The 26,022-nt window shown below is 39.5% G+C and overlaps 1 protein-coding gene across 1 annotated transcript in view; it reads right to left on the bottom strand.

Moving 5' to 3' along the window:
* Positions 1 to 16,424: 16,424 nt before the first annotated feature.
* b3glcta (beta 3-glucosyltransferase a) overlaps positions 16,425 to 26,022 on the bottom strand; it is a 45,887-nt gene continuing 36,289 nt past the window's right edge. Inside the window, 5 exon segments of the mRNA XM_068745773.1 lie at positions 16,425 to 16,592; positions 17,302 to 17,446; positions 18,357 to 18,476; positions 18,934 to 19,033; positions 24,973 to 25,086. Of these exon segments, the coding sequence (XP_068601874.1) occupies positions 16,425 to 16,592; positions 17,302 to 17,446; positions 18,357 to 18,476; positions 18,934 to 19,033; positions 24,973 to 25,086 (647 nt within the window).

The following is a 26,022-nucleotide window of genomic DNA, read 5'->3' as shown; positions in this document are numbered from 1 at the left end:
AAAAAAAAGAAAATAATTAATTCACACAGGAAATTCAGAGATTAGTTGTTTTATAAGTGTTTTTGTGAATCACCATATTTTCTTTCATTTGCATGAAGCACATTTGTATTTGTCAATATCTATCTGTTCATATCTCAGCAGGGGAGGAGGGTTGACTGTCTGGTCCTCTAGCAATTTTAATTGGAGACCCCTGATGTGGAACTAATAATAGTAATCTGTCAGTGAAAGGGAATGTATAATTAAAGCCATGTTATTATTATTAAACAGAATGAAAAATAATGAATCTGTACATTATTTAAAACAATTGTAGGGTAGAAAAAAAATATATGAATAAAACGCTGATATCTGGTCATTACAATAATACTTCATTTAAAAAAAGGGGGTGGGTTGTTTCCATTTTGAGGCACATTTAGAGTTGCACAGGCAGAGCAGAAGATGGTGAATAATTGATATACATCAAAAGATAAGCTAATGGTTTATTGCAGCTATTCTCATGGAGCATCATGAACAGGTGGGCAAAAATACACACAGCACAATAAATACAACTGGAACGTTGCAGGATGATAACTTAATACTGTGGTGAAGGGAGCCATCAACCTTTTACAGGTCAGGCAAACCACAGTCTGCTGAACTTGGACACTAACTTCCAAATATTTGATTGACTTCACTTGACAAAGGATCCTCATTGAATCCACTGGGTCACCTTGCTGGATCAACACACCGAATAATGACTCAAAGGCTGCAAACCAGTAGTAGCTGCACCTGTTCTCTGCTCCACCTGCTTATTATCAAGCCAGGGAGGGAGAAGTTTCATTCTGAACCGTCACCGTGGATACGAGGTGAGGTAAATGGCCTGCATATCCAGTTACAGGGAAGTAATTGCAGTCTATTGTGCAGCACGTCAGCAGGATTGTGTTGCTTCTGGGTGGAAAAACAATGCCTTGTTTATTGCTCAATGTCCGCATGCAAGAGACAAACACAAACTGACTTTATAAAATAGATTTAAAAACACCAACATCAGCTACACCTTTGATGCATATGTAAAGTTTTTTTTATGGTGGAAGGCCAATTCAAATTTCCAACAATGGGACCACAAATTTAATCTTGAAAGTTGTATAAGTTTATTACCAGTTCAATCATCGATGTAGGTCAACTGCTCCAGGGCTTATCTGATATATTTACTCAGGAGGGATTACAAACGTCAAAAAACCCCAAGATGGTGCGAGTTGAAATACCTCTCAGTAAGACAGTATCTCTCAGGTGGTTTTGGATGCCAATTTTAAGGTCTTTCATTTATCAGCTCAAAAGAATGAAGCAAATCATCATATCTATGACAGGAGGATTACAAATGATGTCTTTCTGACAACAGAAATCCAGGTTTGATAATTGTGGAAGTCGCTGTCTGACTTTGAATACATTGTGCCCCCCCTGTAGCGCCCTCTACAGGAAATCATTTGCACTGACAGGTCGTTAAAAACAGCTGGACAGGAGGGCCCGCGTCGTTTCAGTGTAACTTTCGTTTTAAAACACACAATGGACTTTGGAAGAAAAAACTGTGTCACAATGTTTTTTTAGTCTTCAAATGAATGTCAAAAATGAATTTGGTGACGTTTATTACCGCGGTCCAATCTCTCATATAGTTAATAGTAATGCGGTTGTACAGCCCGAGAACCTCTTAAGGTAACTAGTTAGACTACTAACTAGTCTTTAATTACAAGGCTATGCGCGGCTGGGGAGAAACAGACTCTCGAGAGCGAAGTCTGGGTCACAGTTTTTAATGAGACTCGAACGCAGGACTTCTAAACTTGAAAACCGGATAAATACCTTCGAGCGCAGCCAGCGCGGTTTGATTCGCATCTTCCACCTGCACTGGAGGAGTCGGTCCGCGTTTCGGCATCATCGTCCCTCCAGGCGATCCACTTGTTCAGATCTATTCGTCCACTCCATCAGCTCTGCAGACTGACTCCTCCCGCGCGCGCGCACACACACACACACACACACACACACGCACGCACGCACGCACGCACACACACACACACACACACACACGCACGCACGTCCTTCTGAATAATGAAAAGCTCGCAAGCATCGGCTTTCTGCAGCCTGCACGCTGACCGGGCTCAGCGTCAAACACACCTGGTGTCCTGCGGTCAGTTCTACAGAGCAGCCTCCCTAAAGGTGCATGAATGTCATTGTCAACCCAACAAACGTGTCATGATACCTTTAATTATGGCGCTCAACAAGGTCAAACGAAACTACATGCATTTTAAATTTGTTTTAAAATATCTAACAATACACATTTACAAAATGTGTGCAATATTTGTTTAACTAATTGATTAAACAATTAAGCAGGTAAACTTCTTAAAATTGCATTTCACAGTATATCTAGTTATTTAGGTGTTACAATGCAACAAAAGCACATGAAATGACGTGACTAACATGCACAGCACAATAAATCTAGTAGGCACTCTCTCCACAGTGAGGTTGAACTTTCGGTTGAATTTATTTCAGGAGAATCCAGCAGGTGGCGACAAAGAACAAGATAAGAGAGGAAACGTCATTGACGAGCTGCACCCCCGACATGAACGTTAGAAACTGGACCTTGAGAAGTGAAGAGACTCAAAAAAAATGCTACTATGAGCTGCTTCACAACAAACACATTAATAACAAAATAAATAAAGACTAATTAATGCATGAATTATGAGGAATTATAGAGTGAACATGTTGATAAAACGGCGATATAAAATATCAATTATTAGTCTGAAACTGCAACAAAACAAAAAAAATCAGAAGTGAAAACCATGAATGGACTGCACTTATATAGCACTTTTTAACCCCCCTCATCTATCCACTAAACTCACACTCCAGTGGGCGACTGCTGCCATGCAAGGTGCAACCAGGCCCACTGGGAGCATTTTGGAGTTCAGTGTCTTGCTCAAGGACACTTCAACATGTGAACAGTCAGAGCTGGGATTCAAACCTCTGACCTATTGGCTACTGGCCAACCTGCTCTTCCAACTGAGCCACAGCCACCCCAGATTCCTATTAAAAATACATTCTCAAAAAGTGAATTTGTGTTTTGATTTCCTCAAGCATCCCTTAAAACAAACAGCTCTTCCCATTTACTGTCTAGTGTCAGATGAGAGCTGCCTAAGATGACCAAAGACATTTAAATTAAATGCACTTGTTACAGCTTGACAAAGATGATGGAGCTTCAAATGGCTACACCTTCTAAGAAAACTCTGTCCAGGAACGTCACCCTCTGTTGTAACAAATGTCTGAAGATAAGTGTGAGATGTGCTGCTTATTGACGAAGATGGGATGCGTGACTCCAAAGCCTCAGAGAGACGCAGCAAAGCCTGACAAGGATGGGCTGAGACCAGGGGCCGGCCATCCAATCACCAGACAACCCTGTCCCAGCACTCAGTGAAAGCGTGCGTCTGATTCAAGATGACTGCATGCCCAAGAGCTCTGTCTATACCAGGACAACAAATTTGCCTTGTCAACTGCATGCACACACCAGAGCTAGTCACGACCACAGCAAAGCTCCACACTGATAGAGCAGCAGGTGCACCAGTAGGCGGATCACTGAACACATAAAAGCAGTGAGTAATTACCTGGAATAATAAGCAGCACAGGTGCAATTAAAACGTGCATTATAATGCAGGTTAGTAAAATGTGTCTGTTCTCGGCTGCAGCATATTGGCTCTGCTGATAATTCTGCTCGGCAACCCATCAATGGAATAAAACATGAATGACTCAGCACAAAAGAAGGACTGTTGTATAACTCGGAGCTGCAGTTGATCCTCTAGCCTCTCTCTGGTTTCCTCAGGGAAGAGAGCAACCCCCGGATAAAGGAGGATGTGCATGATTGTCACAGGGCGGCAACTTGACGCGCACGCTGGTAGTCTTCAGCTCTGGAAGTCGACAAACCAATTTAAAAGACATTCCATAAACTGCTTGTGAATGCCGTGACCCACACAGACATGCATAAAATCACATTAGCTCCATCTCCTTAAACAACAGCCATCTTCCCCCTTTGGGGTTTGTTTGGATTGATGCCGCCTTGACATTCTTTGAATTAGAGGCGTTCTCTGCCTGCTGATGCTCCAGCGGTAACTCTACACAGAGGGATTTCTTTCGATAAGAGGAGTTTTCAGCTTGCAATCTGGCTCACGTGGAATCTTGAATCTTGAATCTTGAATTTGAAGTCTGATTGCCCGTGATTTATACTTTTCATGAATGGAGAATGAGTTGCAACACAAGAGGTTAATAAAAGGGATGTTGGGGAAGCAAGGCGCTTTGTGGTGCGGATGAAATCTCTGAAGTTCAACAGGGATGCTCTGACTGCATGGAATGAGTGTCAAAAAACACTGATGGGGCCTCAGATGGGTTGTGCAGCTTCAATGATTTCAGAAAAATATTGGAACAAGGAGACAGTAATTTCCTGTGATAGATGCACGCTGCTAGGATGGACAGATGACGCGTCACACTCTGTATTTTAGCAGCGTGATCAAGTTCAAACCAGTTGTTGCAAAGCTGCTCAGAGCTCAGTCTTATAAATTTCGACCACCGTCAACAGCGTGCAATAAAAATAGAATTAACACACATGTTCAGATAATTGGAGTCGACAGAGGTATTGTGGAAGAGAAACTTGTCACAATTAACGGTGCGCAGTTACCGTAGTGGAGAGAGGACAATGTTAAATGAGGTGAGGGAGTAGAATCTACAAAGGCTCTGCAAGAACTTCAAGGCTGCGAGGAAAACCCAAATATTGATTTTTGGTTTAATGTCTGTCAAACAGCTGGATGATGCGACTAATGGCTGTCAGACAGGTGGAAAGTTCATGATTGGACATGATTTGCATACGTGACCCGCATCGACTGACTTCTTATATCGGCTAAAAACTGAGGCAAAGCCTTTCAATTACTGAGACTTGAATCCTCTCCAAAATCCTTTCTTGGCAATCTGACAGATGTGGATCGCATCAGGAAGCAACTGTTTATATGGAGAAATGATGTATCATCGGAAAACGACAAGCAGCATGCGCATGTATACTAAACCAGGCACTGATTGCTTTACGCCAAAGGGATGACAGAGAAAGAAGACATGATGTGATGGAGCCGTCACTTACTTGGGAAAAGTGAGTTTTTCATAATATGGGACCGTTTAAGACTGTCACCCTCGTTATGAGGTCTGATAATGCCCCTGCAGAGGCATGTTAGATGCGCATATTGAGAATGTTGCACATGAACAGAGATGCAATTCAATAAATATCCAATGTAGCATTGTGAAGCTAATCTGAAACTCATTTCTTGCCCTTCACATTAGCTCTACTCTCCTCCGCGTCATTGGTCAGAGTTGAAAAACCCCAAATAAAACAATGTATTATATTATACAGATAATTTACAATTGAGTTAAGTGTAAATCAGGAGCTGGCAGCTTCAGCCGACGCCGCCCTGATTAGATGGAGCCACTTGGCACACTGTGCACGGCACGCTGCCCCGACGCTCTGCACGGCTAAGAGGACTTTAATGGGTTTTGTCTTTCCACTTTAGGTTCAGCAACAAATCCGACTGCTCTCTGGTCAGGATATTATTAGAGTCACACCTTCATCTGTGAGCAGTGATTCACACGAACCGTGGCGCTTTGCACCCCGGTTTATAGCTCTGAATAAGCAGTGATTGCTTGAATGTTTTGTCAGCGTACTTGTTTGCTTACACATTAAGTCAAGTTCATGACTGTGCATATTGTAACACGGGTTTTATTAAGACGCTGTGCATTGTGCCAGCGTCGCTTTGCAAAGAGGCAAAATCATTATGTAGAGATAAATGCATCAGCATCATATCTGAAGACATTTGACTAATCTGTTTCATTTCTCTGTTTTCCATTCACTACTTTGGACATAATAATCTTTTATATATATATATATAAATATATATATATATATACAGCGGGATTGCCAAACTGTTAATGTAATGTAATTTAGTTGAGTGATTAGAAACATAAAAGTGAGTCAGTCCTGTCAGAATCATCTCACACTGACTATCTTTCCATGAGGGTGATTGCTGTTGTTGTTTGTAACAAAATAGATATTTTTTTTCTCCCTTAATGTCTTTGATGTCGGCAGCGAAAATGAGTCAAATGATGGGAAATGAATATGATCTTAGAGAGAGTCACGAGTGTGAAATCAGCTGGGATGTCTGCATATGAACGGCATCAGCCTTGTGGTCAGGTCTCCCAAGCAGAAAGATATGCGCCGCATATTGTTTTCCTGGAATTGAGGCCGTGATTTATCATCTCCTCTCTGTCTGGTTCTGATCTATCCTCTACCTGCTAATCTCCCAGAGGGTCAGAAAGACTGGGCTGGCCACAAAGGCGTGCAAGAAGGCGGCTTGTTTATCTTTATTTTTATCACCAACCTGCTCCTCTGGGCATATAACACATCACAAGATGATGCAAGTTGTGATGCTGCTCTAAGAAATATCTCTCAATATGATAAGATTAGAAAGTAGATGCAGCCAGGCTTAAGCTTGGCGCAACTCAAAGTAAGTGAGGCACATCTTCAGGTGACGATGCACTCAGATGCAAATCTGTATCTCCTAATAGGATCTGACAGCTGAGAAGCCTGCGTTTCCTCACAGATAATAACATAATTAAAAAAAGGTGTCTCATCGTATTAAAATGAATCTACAACCATTCTCGTCACTTGTCTCAGTGTTAGTATATTTCGTTGTGCGCGAGCCCATCTCCGTCTCTGCATCTCTGCATTTTAAGTGGAAAAGCATATTTTGCTTTTCTCCTAATCTAATTAGTGTAACCAGATCTAAAGGATGAAGGGCAGTGATTTTAAATCATCACTTGCAGACATACGCACTGCTCTTTTCATGTTTTATGCCAATTTGCCTCAGATAACTGGATTTGAACAAATTCAATCAAAGCCTCTTGCAGAGACTTTGACTCTACAACATAAGAGAAGTTGAAAGAGAAAACACTGGGCGAGGACGCAAGGAGGCAATTTATAGCAAATGCCACTGTCGATATATTCCCAGTGTCCTCACAGTGCCTGTAATACACTCATGAACATGATGCACAATTCTATTTCAGGAAAAAAAGATTATGAATATTTTCAATATTCACAAATGCATTTAATTAATTGTTTCATATTTCTAATGGTGCGCTATCCTTTTGTATTAACACAAGCAAATGCTTTGCTAATTCATTATGGATTATGGATTTTGGAATCTCTCTCTGTCTGTGTGTGTGTGTGTGTGTAGGTGTGTGGGTGTGTGTGTGTGCGTGTGTGTGTGTGTGTTTGGCTAAAATAAAAACAATTCTCAAAACACTTTGAACATACAACAATTTTTTACTGGAGAAAGTTTCTAAATTCACATTTCTAGGAGCCTGAAAGTGTGAATCATTAGTTTCTTTATTTTGTTTACTTATATATTTTAAACTTAACAAGAATGTTGTTGCATAACAGAACATCATTAGTACAACAATCTCACATCTTAATTGATGAAGAAAAGAAAGAAAATTCTTGTGAAATCATGCATGTCCTGCATTGTTTCCCATGGTTACAGCAGTCTGTGGTGACTGTCAGTCAGCTTCTCAGACTCACAGAAGACAAACAAGAGCTTTGATTAAAGCATCTTCTCATAGAACTGTTGTTACTGTTGTGAAACAGACACACAAGCTGAACTAGGAGTGCTCGAACTGAGAAAACATTGAAATAACTACACAAAACAGAAGTGTAGGGAGTCTATATCCAGCACCATGTGCAGGAACACAGACAAAGCAGTGCTTTGTTCTGGATGCTTGACTGCATTTTCTCCTTTTTTTATATACTGTAGTTCAAAATTCTGAAAGGATCTTTGGTGCAGCTGTACAAAGCGGCGTGAGGAGCAAGCCAGGGCAATAATTCTGAGGCTACGAGTCATCTGAACACAACATATCTATCAAATGCATCGGAACATCCTTTGGATGAGAGAAGGTAAACAAAGAGATCAGAAGATCTATCCCGTTGTCCTTATTTTATGTTGGGGGGGATAACAGTTCAGCTGCAACATCAATTGAACTGATTTTATCAGCTTGGTGTCTTTGCTGTAAATATAATAGACTAAAATAAAATTTAAATGCACAAAGTAAATTTACTCCAAAGCATTTTTTATTATTTCAACAAAGACAGGGGGCCTTGAACCCTCAGATGTCTGCTGTCTGTTAATTCAGCCTGACACAAATGCAAACACTCAAAATAAATTATTATGTTTCCCTTGCAATTCACTGGCATGGAAGGATTGCGATCATTTGATGTACACAGAGGCTAAAATGACTGGGTCTAAGAAAAGAAAGAAAGAAAGAAACAAACAACTATTATGTGATCGTCCTCACTGCCTAGTTTAGTTCCAAAGCACAGCTACTGAAAAAAATACTTTGAAGGAATTGCACTTTGCTTGATCTCATTTGTAAAAGCACTGCTTCAGATCTGACATCTCGGATGCAAAGCACACCAAAGCAATGAATAAAGTAGGAAACTGGACCTCCACTGTAATCGGCTATTTGTACTGTGCTATTCCAGTGTAGCTGTGAGGGCACTAGATCTAGCAATGTTCACTTTATTATCCCTCATTACTCACATGTTTGCTGATTTAATGATACACTGCAGCTTTTCGAAGGAGGATGTTGCATGTATCTGGTTTCACACAAGCTTTGTGGCTCAAGCACAATAATTGTCCACTGGAGAGATCCGTGTTAGAATAAAAGTGTTCTCATGAGCTCTTGGGATAAAAGAGCTCATAATGTTAATAAATTATTCGTGTGAGTTTATTCATTCATGTAATCTATAATGTGGCCATGGAAGCGTATAGAAGCGGTGTCTGGCTGATAGCCGCCTGGATCTCCAGTCATATTTCATTTTCCAGGGTTATTTAATGTTCGCTGAAGACAAAATTGCATAATGAAGGAGAGGTTTATTGCTTAAACCAGTGTTGTCACTATTTAGGTGAAAATCTTTACTATTGCAGCTTTAGGAGGAACCACACTAAATGAAGCATGCATGAAGGAAATTGCTACCATGTCGCCTGTTATTTACCAACCGTTGCCAGTGGAAGAGGGACTAGTCTTATGAAAGTGCATGCAAATATAAAGCAATACACAAAAAAACTCAACATATTCTTCAATCTGACAACACATGCTCTGATAGCACAGACAAACACACAGCAAATACAACAATGAACTAGAAAGACAATCAGAGATTGCAGACCCTCGCCCCCAAAAGACTATTGGATCTTGTGAGACAGTAAACAGAGCTTCCGGATCAGAGGGGCCAAACCTGCTCTAGCTTGCTGCTCCGGAACGTACTACACGAGACCTTCTGGACTCTTTTTCCCATCATGCCATCATGCCCCCCCCCTTCTCCACTTGTATGGACTCACAGCTGAAAGAACTCAATCATCTTTGTCCATACTAACAATCTAAAAGAATCTTTCAACCATTCACACAATAGGTGAGCAGGAATTCAGATTGTGAGCAGGAAATGGAGGCAAGACTTTTCTTCACATCGTGCTGTCTGACATGCCTAACCTTTAAAAATAATTACAGTTCACACAGAATTGAAAGTGGCAATTTGTTTCGGCTTTCTGTGTCTCAAAGACAAATGAGGCTCAACAGGTGTGGGAGGAATTCTCAGTCGTTCCATTACATGTTAACTGCAGATGATCACTGAGCTCATTTGCATGCTTTCCTTTCTGGTCTTTGAATAAATAGGCTCACCGCCATTGCTTGAATTTGACCAGAATCGAACCGTATTATTCTAACACACACACAATGAACACAATGTGCTTCGGTCAAGGACTCAGAACAGCTCCCTGGATACAGCAGTACGGCTGCCCACTGCTCCTAAAAATAGCTTTCATCTAATTTGGACGAATTAGATAACCCACAGACATTAATAAAGTACCTTTGAACTCAAAGAGCCACATTTTGTCTCTGCTATGTATTAATGTAAGTGGAAAGCCTGAGCCTGAGTGTATATTCATGTGTGCGTATGACAGACAAGCATAAGTTATCATCCACTGCAGTTGAAGAGGATGCATTATTTTTATTTTTTACATTTATACTGCTGGGGTAAATTCAGGTTATATTTTCATCATTTCTTCTCAGTTATACGAAACTCAAATTTCATCCTGGAATAGTGTCACACCTCCAGGTGTGCAGCCCAGGATGAAGGTGAAGGATCATGACATGGAGCAACTGCACAAAAACAAGACTTCAAAGCTCTAAAATAACTTAAGATCGTGCTGCCAATGCTCTCTCTCTCTCCCCGTTGACATCCCAGACAGATTGCTGTCTCTCCCCATCATGCAGATGATCCATGTTGCATTACAGTGAGAAGAGCTACAAGGACTCTGCTGTTCCGCTGCCTATAAAAATGATTAACTCAGAAAGATAGCCCGAGTCTCCACTGTAGCAACTCACACCACTTCACACATCTTTTCCTTGCTTCCTGTCATTTATGACAACCGCGCTGGAACTGGATGATATTTTCAAATGGTATATATACAGTATATATAATATATACACACCTTCTATTCCTATGTCCTTGTTGTGACTTCCATGTCCATGACAAATATTCCTGCAAGGGTAGGAGAATATATTTGATTTAATCTAATCTTTAGTAAACAGCTGGCAAGGGGCAATTCACAAATATATTAATCATATTATCTTGAAATAATGACAGCATACTATGTATTTTACTATTATTAGATTAGGTATAAAACCAATTTGTATGCAGTTTGTGGTTAGGCTCTCCTAACAATTTGGCATTCAACAATTGTCCTTGCCATATAATTTGCACCCCATCCCTTTAACAGCACATTTGCATGAGTTTAACCCAGACTGCATTTTAGCCACTCTGCTGCAATATTCTGAATTGACAGAGTTTATTCTGTGGGCCTACATTTCTTAAGGCATGATTGGGTTTTGCTAAAAGGATTCTGATGAATCATAGCTGAATGCAATTGATTCACCGCTGTTGCAGAAATTCATTATCATGAACAGACAAGTGAGGCGTTTTCTCCTGCTGAGAAACACATTTTGAATGCATAATGTTCGAAATCAATAGATGCTTACTTTATTGCATATATCAGTGAGACAAGATTTTAGACACATACGGAATTCTGTTAATGCATCGCTAACATCTTGATACTTACAAGCAGTGCTTTATGCTGGAATCTATTCTCATCCCATATGACAGAGGAGAACATGTCATTTTAAGTAGGCCGAAAGCAAAGACAAAACACAAAGAGGATTTATGAATGACTCTGAGAGTCCTCAACTGAAAGTCAACATTCACTGCTTGCATTTGTTAATAGATTCATTTTACTTGAATAACTCTGTTCATGTGCTTAAGCTATTAACATGTCTGACGGAATGAAAATTGTTGTTTGATTTGTTTTTGTCACAAAGGAGGATGTTTTCTCACTTGAGGTTTAGCTGTGAGCTGGGCTAGGTAGGAGAATGGGCTAAGAGCAATGTGAGAATGCGTTCACTTTAACGGCAGATCCGGACGAAGACAAAAATGGGGAAATGTCTAAAAAAACACAACTTTCTTTAACATTTCTAGATAAATCATTTTCTGCAATGTCAAGTCCAAGGCTCACCATTTGTGTGCACACATAAAGCATGTGAGGCAAACTTCTGTGTCCCTGTGGAACAGACTGGCTGTTGAACATTGTCAATAAAGATTGGTTTAAAGGGCCTTCCTTCTTAGAAGAAGAGTTTTGTTTGCCAGAGAAGTGTTCACAAGTGTGCACAAGGCAGGAAGAGGCTGCCTTGATCAGCCGGTGCCATCCGGTGTGCAGACGTATGAAAAAGGAAATAGACAGGGGTGTATCATCAGTCATATCCCAGCTATGGCATTCAGGTATAAGAACACATTCAGGGCTTTCTGATATATAATTCATAAAGATAACGTGTTTTAATTCCATGCAAGGTCAAAATTATCATTATAAATTTGGACAAATGTCATTTTGTAATCTCCCAAATTAGAGCCATCAGTAGACAGATTGTCTCTCAGGCTCCTGCCAAGTGCAGAACTGAGGCTATGCTGCATATTTCAAATCTGATTTGCAATTTAAGACGAAGTTCAAACTGTTATCATCAATTTAAGATATATACTTTTTTAAATAAATGTCTTCAGAGCATGGGTGACGCGAGAGCAAGATAACAAGAATACATTTATTTTCAGATCTGAGACTAAATGAGATTTTTGAAGAATAAAAAAATGCTTGACCAGCATTATCTAATTCTAAAGCGCACTCCTTTAATAAATGGATGAGGAGTATTTACACTGTTAGTTATACTCCACATACTGACAACAACCTCTTCTGAGACCAGATTCAAACTATTTGCACAGTTCCAAAGGTTTGGAGAATATACACAAAAAAACCCTCTAAAAGCCAATGATGAATCATTGCTCCATCCTGCTGCAACACTGTTGGGCAGGATTATATGAAGGTCTTCTGTCATGTTGCATTCACTTGGAGTCCTGTCAGCTACTAGATTAATGTTTGATCTTAAATCGTCTATAAATACTTGCTGACAATGTCTTCCCCCTTGGCAAAAAGCACGACATCCACATAAAACTCAGTATGACAACTACCGGTAGGCTCAATTTTAATTTATTCCCCGTCTCCGCCAGGGTGGGTTTTGGCAGTTTTTGCTATGGTAGCAGCAAGAGCTAGACATGATCCAGAGAAAAAAAAAAGTTATTAAAAAATGTATGTTTTACTACATAGCTACTTAAAATATGTCATTACTGTATATCAGAATCAGAAGGTGTTTATTGCCATTGTCAGTGAGGGTTCACAGACTAGGAATGTTTATCGGTGAAGTCGTGCTACATGTAACAGTAATGACTAATATACAAAAAATATACAAGTACAGCCACATCACAAAACAGCAGCAGCAAGAGCAAGAGTGGATACACAGATGTATATTAGCAGCAGTAAAACTAGCGTAATCACACAGTGCAAAGAGAACAGTGCAAGTGATCAGTTATGAAATGTTCAAGAGTCCGGGACAGAATTATTATTATTAAATATAATATCCAGTATGATGGCAGACAGACTGATGTAGAGCTAATGATTAGATCCCCTAGTCCCCATATAAAATAATCATCAATATTGCTTTTCCCACTTAAATTCAAGTACATTATCGATTTTCTATTATTGGAAATGGAATAAGCATCAGTGCAAAAGTGAAAACCACAAATATTGATTAGAAGTGATTTGAGAAGAGTGAAAGATAAATATCTTTCCTTTTCTTCTTTTCGTAAGAGGTCATTTACAAAGAAGTACACATTTGTTCTACCACTGTTGTCCTATGGTATGCCCCATGTGTTTGCAGATGCAACTAAATCCCCTGCTGTGCAGAGGCACCATGCTGTTTTGCTGCTGTTCTGCAGTGTTTTTGAAGTGGCTGCACATGTCATCTAGTGGTCCCCGTCTCTGTTTCTTGCCTCCCTATGTCACGTCCCTTCACTAAACAAGAACACGTGCTGGAAACGGGGACAGCTCTATTCAGGAAAGGCATATATTGATGAATTTCAAACATAGTTTGCATCACATACACAACACTGTTTTTTTTAATTTTTTATCAGCCATTAATATGCATATTTTGATCAAGCAGGGAAAACTAACTACTGAGATGTAGGGCCTACTTTAGTATTCCTAATGCAAGACAGGTGCTATACTGTAGTGACGAGACTAAGATCAATATGCTTTGTCTTATTATTGCCCCATAAAAATAAGACCATTAGAATATACTGCGTCCTCGAGATGAAATACTACATTGACTGGCACAGAACCAGTTCTTCCAATAGGGTATCATATAAGCATGACTTTAGGTGCACTATTGTGATTTTCACACACTGCACTAACCGCAGCAGATTTAGTTCATCAGAACATTGCACCTGGCATATTGTGTTGTTCATGTGGACAAGTTCCACATTAGTAATAGATTAATTAATAATTCATTACTATTAGAAACCCGGTCCTCCATAGACCTCAGCACAGATAGGATTCAAACCGAGTACTTACAGCGCTAACACACTATGCTACCGTGTTTAAACCAAATCTTTTCAAATTTCTGTTTTCAATAATGCCTTTAAATTCTGTTCAGCTATATGAACTGCATTTTCAGGAAATGCAATTTACTGGCTATAGCAATATAAATACTTTGCAAAATATGAAAACTAGTTTATGATTTTGTTCAAATCAATTGATGAAAGAATCTGCAGTTATGACAAAAGACTTACGACGACACCACCAGCGTGTCGAAGCTTTTTTGATTCATTCAGGTCTTGGTGGATCATGGTTAATCCTTGAAGACATTTTACCTCTTATCCAATAAGCTTCTCCAGAACGGATGCTGGGGAGTTCAGCTCGCGGGGGAGGTCAAAGTCGATACGTCATAATCAAAGAATCAGTCAAAGAAACCCAGTCACAGGTTTTATCTAGAGGTGTGTAGGCCCTCAGCCGAGAGGTCAAAGTCCAAAATGCAAGTTGAGCATTGAGTCCTGCCCGGAGGTGACTGAAAGCAGGGAACACGTGTTGTCTAAATTTTACTCTTCTCCATCATTAAATTAAATCATAAATTCGAAGCTGGATGAAATTTGTGATAACGATACCCAAGAGGACCAACCCCCCCCCCCCCCACCCCCTCCCAAAAAACAAAACAGAACAGTTCATATAACAATATAAATGACTGTAATTAGATAATTTAGGCATTGTGATAATTTATACTGCGTGAAATGAAATCCCTTCAGTGACTGAAATACAATTAATATTCAAAGCTGCACAGTGTATTACTTTAAAACTAAGGCTTGGATGATGAAGTGTCGAAAGTAGTCATTCCACAGAAATCTGAATTTCTCTGCAGTTGGATTTAAAGTTGCACACAATTGTTAAAAGCTGAAGACCATGTTCTTCAGCCAATAAAATAAAAGAATACAAAAACAAAATTCAGTAATCCCCCCCACCCCCATATCAACACACGAGGGAAGCAAATCCACATGGCAGAATGAAACACTTCACCTATCTAAAAAGAATACTGTAAATATTGAAAATGTCCAAAAATGCATTTTTGGTGGAAATGTAGCAGTACAGTCAACATTCACTGTATCAAACACACACACACAAAGATTACATGATAAAGTTCCAATCCAGACAGTCCAAGCCTGCTGGGATGCTTCTGACATGCTAGAAATATCAGAGGGTATACATGTTATGTACTGTTGAAATAGTCAGAGGATTTCCCAAAGTACTGTCTCTCCCTGGCACTCATCACTGCACAGATGGGAGAGTCCCACCAGGAGTTCAGCTTGTTTCACGGGGTTACAATTCGTACGTAGGTGTTAGGAGACGCCTGCCTGACTTATTACACGGCTTCAAATGCCTGAGGCTGATTGCCTTTTCGTGAACGCAATCCAGCCAGTGTAAAAACACAATCTCTGAAAGAGGGGAATGTTACACTTTATCAGTGGCTTTTCATAATCCTCAGGTTTTCCATTATAAATCATGTCCAGTGTTTTGACAATGATGCATTGTAGTTGTTTTTGTTTAACATGGCAAGGAACCATGAGGCAGACAAGGCTCAAGGGCAAATCAGCGAATCACTGAGCCATCCAATGACTTCAGAAATTACTAACAGTAAAAAAGAAGAAGAAAATGGGCACTGATGTTAATCAAACCCACCTCAGCACATCTGCCAGTGTTTTACAGGAAGTACACGTATGAAAGTTTATTATTCCTGTGAATTCGAGCGCTGAGCAAAGCTTTTGATCAAAATGTATTGAGTATAAAAAAGGATTTGACTTTATCTACATGAGCAGCAGTTGGACCCGTCCAAAGATTGTATTTTGGGAGTGATGTCTCGGAGAGTATTAATTGTTCTTTTAGCATAACGGCCCGCATTAATTGTGCAATTTCACCCACAGTTAACCTTTAACAAATTCATTTTCATGAATTACTGTCTTAAGCTAAATCCCATCAAGCCATGCAGACATTCAATAAAACAGAAAAGTGTTCTCAAATAATAAAACATTTATTTAAAAAAAAGAGCACAGCTAGTGTACACCATTCGTGATGCTTTGTGAAAGATGCACTGTCATTTCTGTAAGGTTGGGATTATTCATGATATAAATACACATCCATATCTCGAGGTGACAGTAAACTCAACATGCGACTCAGTCGTGAAAACACTCACATGGTCCCTGTAAACAACATAAACAATACAAAAGCACTTACAGCTGTGATGGTCAATAGTTGGGTTCCATGACTCCATAGTACGCACACAGTCACACACAGTCACAAGCTGTACATACAGACATTCATAAAGAGACATACAGAATGTGCTCTAATGTATTATAACTCCGTCTTAGTGCTCTCGCTCGCTCCATCTAAAGGTTCTCCCAACAAGTCACCCTTAAGCCATTTGTTGAAAACAGCAATGGGGTCGATGTTCCAGTGTTTATGGAAAGAGATCGGCACCTGGTGCGCTAAGAAGTCTTTGGCATAGTCCTCTGGGCGGGCCTGAAAGGTAAGATCACAGCAATTTACTGGATGTGATAAGAGACCGTGTGCAAGAGCTGTAAAGGAAGAGGGAAGGTCTGAAAAAGCAAGTTCAAAGATTGCTTATAACATTATTATTATTGTTAATAGCAATCTTATTATCATTATTATTAATCATTTGCCTTATTAAAATTAAACTTGGATGATTATATTGTAGTGAGTGCATACCATATCAATTAACATAATCCAAGATTCTGACTAATAAAGACAAACTCAAAGCTCATTATCAGCAACTTGTCATCAATTAAAATGCTTTAAACATGGATGCTTGAAACAAAGATGTTAAAAATCTTCAGCTCATCAGAGCAGAGCTTTACAAACACCATGGTATTAAGCTGGGCACCAAATTAGATCCAGACCGAATCTGAAATATGGTCACTTCTGTTCCTGAATTAGTATTAATGACCACAATATGTTGGTCTGTTGGCCAGCAAAATATAATCAATCCATTCTTCAGTTAAAGTGGAGGTTTGTGCCAAGATTGAACCACAAAAAAAAAAAACCTCTCCAGAAAATAATTTAATTAGTTAATTCTTCTGTAACTTTAATAAGAATGGAATGAACAGACATATTTACAGTGGGCACAAACCACTCAGAAACAAGAGGCCATTGCTGCCTATCGCTTCAAATAGGCAGGAAGAGACACTGATTGCATGAGTGCAAACCCAACCTGGTGGAAGAGTGGACTGTGTGTGACAGGAAGTCTGAGAGCATGAAGGCACATTCCGAGCACCATGTCATCCGGAGCGTCATTGCTGTAACACTTGCAGCTGCTGCCAAGAAGCTGGACCACAGCCTCCCTGCTGAACACCATGCTGCAGCAACACAGACACAGACATCGGAAACATAGCATATCTAGCACAGATATCCAGCATAGCACACTGAACTATATTTAACTACTTAAATATCCAGAAAAGAACATCCTTCAGAAGTCATTCTATAATCCATTGTGCTTACAGCAAATGTAACTGAGAAGGCGGCTTTCTGTGGATCAGTGGAGAGGGGGTAGGTTTAAATAAGCTAATGCTTCATCCTACTCCTTTTCGGACATGCTGTTTGTATTATTATTGTTGTTTTGACTTTGTTATTGTTAGTTTGACTATTATCATTGTTTTCGGTTTGTTTGTTTTCTATTTGTCTTTTTAAATTGCATGTTCGAAATAAATCAATCAACTCTGCACAGTGATGCGACACCTCTTCGAAAGGAGAACGACTTACACACGAAGAAATAAATAATACGCTGCACAGAAATCACTCATCGTCGTTGATCTTGCAGCATTGTAAAGTGTCAGCTCAAGATTTCTCTGAACAGCTGCTTGCTTCCGGCGTTGATTGCTGACATACACCTTTGTCTAATTCCCACTTTTAATGCACGTAAGAATATATGAGCATTGCGAATTGCAATTATTTTTGTGCGACAATTCCTTGCAGTGATCAGCAGTTTGAAGTACGAGAATCAAGCATCGACTCCCTGGCCCTGTCTCATCAACTCAAAGCCAATCTCGACTCTGTTTTGTGTCGATTTATTTCACATTTCTTTATCGTGCATTTTTACTGCAGCCTGCAAAACACGCCACTTCTCCAGGGAGCAACACACCTTTAAACCGACTTGAAATAGTTCATGTGTAAATTACAGATAACGGTTTTTCCATTACAGGTTTTATAGTCCCTCTGCTGCATCTGGATCTTTCATTATTCTACGAGCATCCGAGGTGTGAAACTCACCCTCCGCCTCCTGTGATGTAGCTGTAGCCGCCTTGACTCAGGCCGTAGCCGTACCTCTCTCCCAGACTCACTGCTTCCTAGGGGTTGTAACAGCTCAGCAAGACCTGCAGTCTGGGGAGACTGAAGAACGCAGATATCAAAATCATCGCACCCTCGTCATCATTATACACACATGCCTGTGCGCGCGTGCACACACACACACACACACACACACACACACATTTAGAGGCTGAAATAAGTGCACTATTACACACCCAGAGGCTTCTGCATGAAGAGTCAACCTGACAGACATAAAGTGAAGCCAGCTGGACTAGAATTTATGCACTTGGCCTTTTAGATGTTCTACAGGATGTTATTACCTCACAAACTAATTTCCCCAAAATTACTTCATCCCACGCGTTACTGTCTTTCACTTTTCATTTTTTTTTTTTTTTTTTTTTTATGGAGCTGGGACCATGTCTATTACACGAATTAAGAACACATGTCAATTAAACTTTGAGAAAAATTAACTCATGACATTAAAACTTGATAAATATAATCCTGGCTGAAGAAACATTTCAACATCATGAAAATATACCTGATGAGTGTGTCATCATCCGCAACAACGAGCCACTTGGTATTTGGGACAGAGCTGCTGAGGTATCTTTGAAGGATTGCAAAGGTTTTCCCGCAGTGGCCTGCAAATAGAGACATGCTCAATGTGCTAGCCTTGACTTAAGCACGTATTGACCATGTACTGTACTCTGATTTATATGGATGAATGAATGACCCCTATAGAAGAACACACACACACACTCTTTGACTGCAAGCACATCTGTAAAATTATATTTATAACAACTCTGAAATGAAAAGATGACATTACACTCATAAGACCCTTTAACTTGTTCCCATAATATAAATGTGGGGTAAACTTTATGGGCATGCCATTGTTGTTTTATCAAATCACTGTAATCATTACCGGTATGTGCATGAGGTTAAGACACAATAATCATGTAATTGCCTCTAGTCAGTAATGGTCAAGAATCTTGGTCCAGATCACAATCAGAATCTAAAGGACTCTAATGCCAACTGACCAACCAACCAATCAATCAATCAATCAACCAACCAACCAACCAACCAACCAACCAACCAACCAACCCCAAAAACATTAAGTTACATTCTCCTGCTTTAAATTAAATTACTTTCTCAGGGTACAACCATTTGTCTATATCAATATTTGAGTTAATTACCTAATTTTGACTAATATGTTTTTATTTTCCTTTTATCTATCCTTTTTATAATAGCAGATAATCTGTTATAATGCGTTGGTTGATTGAACTAACTTGATAAGGTCATCACCTGGAAAGCCTTTCATTTTACAGGTGACTTGGCAAGAGTTGCCGTTTAATGTCTCGCCTTCAAAATGTTTGAGATCCATCAGCTGTGTTGTGTCAAGGATGTGTGGCTATATAGTAAACAAGCCTATTCAAAAAACTAAAAGAAAGCAAAGTATGCTCAGATAAATAAGGCAAATAAGGAGGAGATAATTGCTTGGACCAAGAAACACGAGGTACCGACAGCAAACCTGTGGAGATACTTTTTTGTTGTTGTTGGCCCCCTCCACATCTTTGTGAGACACAGCGAATTGGAACAGATGGTATCATCAAATGCGGTTCATACTGCGAACCTATGCGGAGGAGGTGTGAGTTTGTGGGGGTGATTTGCTTATTAAATTCTATTGGTGAATTGTTTGTGTTTTTAAATAGGAGACACACTCAACCAGTGAAAATCAGCTATTTGCAGTGATATGCCATCACAACTACAGTAGTTCTCGCTTATTGAGACAATCATTTTGTATTTTTATAGGATAATCACCCAAAATGCCCAAAGGGCTGAATGGACTTTTCATCATGAATGGTTCCCATGACGATACAGCCAGGGCTCCAACGCATGAGGTTAAGCATCTTCTTATAAGAACAAGCAATGGATGGTCCATTGCTTGTCAATCCATTCCTTAACTTATATTATAACAAGTATCTTAACTTGCGCATTTGGCAGGCACATCAGCCAAACCAGTGATTTTATTTCTTTAGGGGCAAAAGTAACTCCCATTTTTCTGACTGTTATACAGCAGACAGAAAGCTGTTGTCTGCATTCTGACTTCTTAAGCAAATAGTGCATGTTTGGCATGATGGGTGAGGAAGATGAGACTTTTATTCTGGCATGTCTGACATAGATGCCAGATGGAACAAAATGTTCTGCCAACTTCAGAAAACAAAACAATGATGCCACAGCACAGAACAAACACAAGGACAACAATGAAATAAACCCGCCAGGATCCGAAATCTGCACAGCATCAGGACTCCAAGCCGACACGTCCCTGGTGGCAAACATCAGTAAGAATACAGAGGCCCTCCTGTTTTATTTATAAGGCACCAAATATTTTTCCCCTCCCTGGAATCTGAATATAGAAAAAGTAAGGGCACCTTGAGTTGGTTACAGAAATACAAATTCAAATGTGGAGGCCAGTTTCAAGTCTAACGGATATTTATTTCTGTTGCAGGCTTCCAAGTCCATGCCTCATGTCTCAATCACTGAAATGCATTAACCTACCAGTGTTGAATTTACTTAATCACTCCAAAAAGCTCCTCCTTGAGCTCAGAAGTGTCCGCTTCCTCTGACATGTTAGCAAACACAACACACTTGTCCTGAACGAGCTCGAGCATCAACAAGTTCCTGAGCCATTTTCCCCATTTCAAAGTCTTGCATCAGCCTTCTTGTTACAAGCTAAAAGTTTATTTTTCCACCTCCACAAGTACATATGGTGCAAGACTTGTGTTTTCTCAGCACATGGTTTTCTTTGTATCCAAATTTGCAGCATGACAAACCACAAGCTTTAGAATGAGGTCAAGGCTTGAGCCCACTCAGCAAAATAGTCTTCTCTAATTTTCTGGAACTCTTTATTTGTTTTCTGCCAAAAACTAATAAAATTATTACAATTTTGAAGTTTCTTTTAAATATTAACAGTACATAATTGCAGTATTTTGATGTAGTTTATGGTGTTGGTTTGCAAAGTGCACTAAAGTCAACCGAATCAATTTAATCCAGCGGAAGGCAAAGAAGGAAGTATAGTTAATGCGTCTTGATTCCTTGCATATTGATGTCAGGTGACGGCAAATGAAGTATAATGCCACTCTCAGCTGTTAACAGGAAGAGAGAAATAATCTTCAGTACCATGTGGTTACGATTCACGAGCACAAAAAACTGCTTCTTTTACGCTTGACCTCAGATTAAAGCAGGGGCTTCACTAAATGTACGAAATGAATGTGACCGACTCGTTTACATTAATTGTTGTCAAAAGTTGATATGCAGGATAATGCTGTAAAATTGTCAAAGCCCAATCACATCTATACATTCCATTTTTCTTGACATTAGGTTACTGTAAAGAAAAAGACATCTGTATGTTGCATTATGAGTGCTGCTCGACTGACAGCATGCAGCTACAAAACCTTAGTACCTTCAGAATCTGGCTGCTTATCAAACTAGAATCCCCCAGCCTTGATACCGGACTGTGAATTGCTGCCAAAGTTCCAATACGACAAAGCTGTCTACTGAAAGTAAAAATGCTGGCACAGACTAGAAGACAAAAGTAAAGAGACGATTGATCACAAAGACATGTCCCACACGGTCTTTAGAAGTACTGACATAAATGATTGGTTGAGACGGGCAGAATTTTCTTTTTAGGATCAAGATATCAAGATCTCATCACTAAGAGTTATGTGTCAAGTTATTCAAATAGTTAGGTTCAAGAAGCGAGATGTTCCATTTGATTCCCTGATGTTATATTAAAGATGTGATTGTAAATCCAAGGTGTCTGACAATGACAATGCCTAACAATTTTGATTGGTGAATGGCAGCACAGCTTATATTTAACTTACTTAAACTATACTTACTATTTACAGAAAAAATAAAATAAAAACTACTCCCATGTCTATCTGACAGACATGCCTGCTGCACCAACACAACAGTTTCAGCCTCTCACTACAGAGGAGTTCCTTGAGGGACGAGAACAAATGGTAGACATAAACGGAACCTTGTCCTCGTCCCTCCCAGTAAGCTGCGGGGTTCCTCAAGGCAGCATTCTGGGGCCGTTACTGTTCCTCCTATACATTAACGACATGAATGCTGCCTGTAACTGCAAATTGTTCCTGTTTGCTGATGACTCAGCACTCCTGATTTCGGGAGAGGACAAAGTGCAGGTTGAGGAGGCTCTCAGCTCTGAGCTCACCAGAATCCGTACTTGGCTTACCGATAACAAACTGTCACTACATCTTGGTAAAACCGAATCGATTCTTTTTGGGTCTAAACACTCTCTGCGTGAGATAAATGTTAATGATTTCAAGGTCACAGTCGATAATACAGTCATCTCCAGCAAAGAAGAGATTACCTATTTGGGCTGTGTTCTTGACAAATACCTGTCTGGCGATAGTATGGCAACTAAGGTGATCAAAAAAGTCAATCAGAGAACAAGATTTTTGGGCAGAATGTCTGCTTTTGTCAACAAAAGTGCTCTCCGGACGCTTGCTGCAGCCCTCGTTCAGCCCCTCTTTGACTATGCTAGCACCGCCTGGTATTCAAACATCAAAATGTCCCTGAAAACCAGGCTCCAAACCTCCCAAAACAAACTGATTCGGCTACTCCTCAATCTGGGGCCCATGACCCACCTTCTTCCTGGACATTTTGCTAGCCTAAAATGGCTCAGGGTAGAAGACAGGGTTAAACAACTCAAAATGGGATTGGCATTTAAAATAGTCAATGCAGCTCTGCCCTCAGTCCCCTCAATCCCTGCATACCTGACGGAACACCTCCACAGATTTAGTGACACCCACAGCCACAACACTAGAGGGAGCTCAAACAACAACCTGATTACCCCCTCCTATAGGACTAACATGGGTAAATCATCTTTCTACAATACGGCCACCCAAGGGTGGAACGGATTGACTCCCGCCCTCAAAACATGCACCTCTTTGGCCTCCTTCAAAAAGGCCCTAAAAATACACCTTTCAGGGGGACAGAAACGGAGATAGTCATCACGACTCTCTCCGGGTCAAACCCCGCCTCCTTTTTTTTTTTTGTCCACCTATGTTGCACGTATTAATTGCTTTAGTAATTTATTGTAATTTATGTAAGTTATTTATTGTCATCTCGCACCAGTGGTGTAATTTATTTTAGATTAATTGTTAGTTTGCACTGGCGGTGTAATAACATTTTATTTTTGTCTTTCTAATGTTACGTTGCATCAATTGCGTAATTTAATATTGGATTTATTTTTATTTGTATTGTTATTTGTATTGTTTTTTGTGGATGATTTATGTACGAAGGACTTTCAACGGAAACAAGCCCGCAAGGGCTTTTTTGAAATGCTCCTCTTAGACAGGATGTTTGACGTTATTTGTACTGTAATACATGCTACTGTTTGACTGTACTTGTACTGTAATACATGCTACTATGTGACTGTACATGTACTGTAAATACATGCTACTGTGTGACTGTACTTGTACTCTAGCATTCTATCTAATAAAAAAAAAAAATATATAAAAAAAAATATATATTCAGGAGCTAAGCAAGGTTAGTCCTGTGTGAATAGAAATATATTTTTTAAATAAATAAATAGAAACAAGTGTTTCCAAACTGCACAAAACATGTTGTCGCTGCATCTTTACACCCGCCCCCACCCCACATAAAAATGTGTGTGTGTGTGTGTGTGTGTGTGTGCCTGTACCATTTGATGATGAAAGTGAAGAGCATTACACAACATCTATTTCATATCCGTGATCTAAAATGAGGTTTTGCGTATCAAAATGAATACTTTGACATTTTGGGTAATAGGTTTTTTTGGTTTTCTTACCCAGAGAAGAAAATAAATACCGCGATCGTGCCCGTGTATTAAATACCACATGATGATACACCCAGGAGCTAATTAGCGTACCTGAGCATTGGCAGGGGAAACAGGAGATATATAATGGATAGATTGTTATTCTGAAATGTCAACAGATTCAAGAGACAGATATGAGCGTGCCATTGCATCTCTCATTTAACGCATGCTTCCAAAATGCCTAACTATTCTATTCAACCACACTTGGCCCTGCAGGCTTGTAAAGATGGACTGAACATAAAGTCGGGCAAAGTTCAAGTCCAAAGATGCAACAAGTGATGGATTCTCTTACCCCCCCAGCTCAAATGTGGAGGTCTCATTTCAGTTATGCTCTATGGAAATCAGCAGGAAATGTTAAGATGAGGACTTTTATACTTCTCAGAGCCAGAGAAGCTTCTCCAACTCATGAACAAACAGATGCCGCACAAATTAATGTGACATTTTTTTAAGAAAAAAACTTTCAAATGATAAAATAGTTTAGTAGAAAAAAAGCATAAAAATCTAATTAACAATGATCTAGTATATGAACATGGAGCTGGTAAGTATTAGTCGACATACTGACGAACCAAGCCTCTCCCCTCCCTTATTCGGTTCCAACGCAGTGTGAGATTTGACTTTCTACCATATACTCTAAAATCAAATTACAAGGGAACATTTCAGGGATTTAGATTGATGAGACAGCTTAAGCTGCAAAGTGCCTACCTCTTTCAGTATTTGGTACTCCTATATCGATGGTTGGTATTGAAGGATCCGCATAGTCACTGTAGTACTCTAAAAATAAGGCATCCTTTTCCCAAGTCTTCTTTATCACCGGAACTGGAGCAAAGAGGAGAAAAGTCAATGCATTTTTTACAAAGTTCCACAACAAGCAGACTTCTGCGATTGTCTCATATAGACTTTATCCTTGAGTAAATGACTATTTTGCATTATTGCAATAAATAGCTTCCTCTTATGTCAAAATATTATCAAATATTCTATTGAAGCTCATTTGAATAGATTTTACATAGATATAAGGGAGAATATATAAAAAATGATGAGTGGGAAGAGTTAAAATTATAAACTTTTCTAATCCTCCCACTTCACAGAGTGCTCTCGATAACTTGTAAAAAAAAAAAAGCTCAGCCCTCAGGATCTTTAAACCGTTTGTTATTTCACCAAATACATACCTCAAATCCTTTACATTTATTATGCAATTATAGTTGCATTTTTGACGTTTGGTAACATTGTGGGATCTTTGGCCTGCTCATGTTGTCTACTGACAAACAGCATAGACACAGTAAATGTAAATAGTACAGGCTAACACTATATGTTTCATAACCATTAGATACAGAGAAATACTCTGTTAATACTGCAGAAACCTGAATTTCGCTGTGCAGATTAATTCTGACACAATCAAACCCAATTAATTAATCAAGCCAAAGAAACCACCAAAAAAATGGGATTATAATTCGATGGAGGGCAGCGAAGATGAACATATTTATACCCTTATTGATTTTTTTCTAAATTGATGCATTCCATTTTTGGAAGCCTATTACAATTTTTTTTAACTTAGTAATACTACAGAAAAAGAAGATTAAAAAGCTTTCACACTGTGTGACATTCTAAATTAAAAGGGGTGCTCTTTCACAACTATCCCTTATTGATCTGGCCAACCCTTGATATATAAATCTAATATTCATTTTCATCATGTCTACCTTTGATACCAATAATGGCAGCCTGGCAGAGAAAATGGCTAATAGGGTAATTAGTGGA

Source organism: Brachionichthys hirsutus, chromosome 11 (assembly GCF_040956055.1).
Source record: "Brachionichthys hirsutus isolate HB-005 chromosome 11, CSIRO-AGI_Bhir_v1, whole genome shotgun sequence".
NCBI lineage: Eukaryota > Metazoa > Chordata > Actinopteri > Lophiiformes > Brachionichthyidae > Brachionichthys > Brachionichthys hirsutus.
Note: the sequence above shows the minus strand (reverse complement) of the source record. Positions and strands in the feature narration are given on the sequence as shown.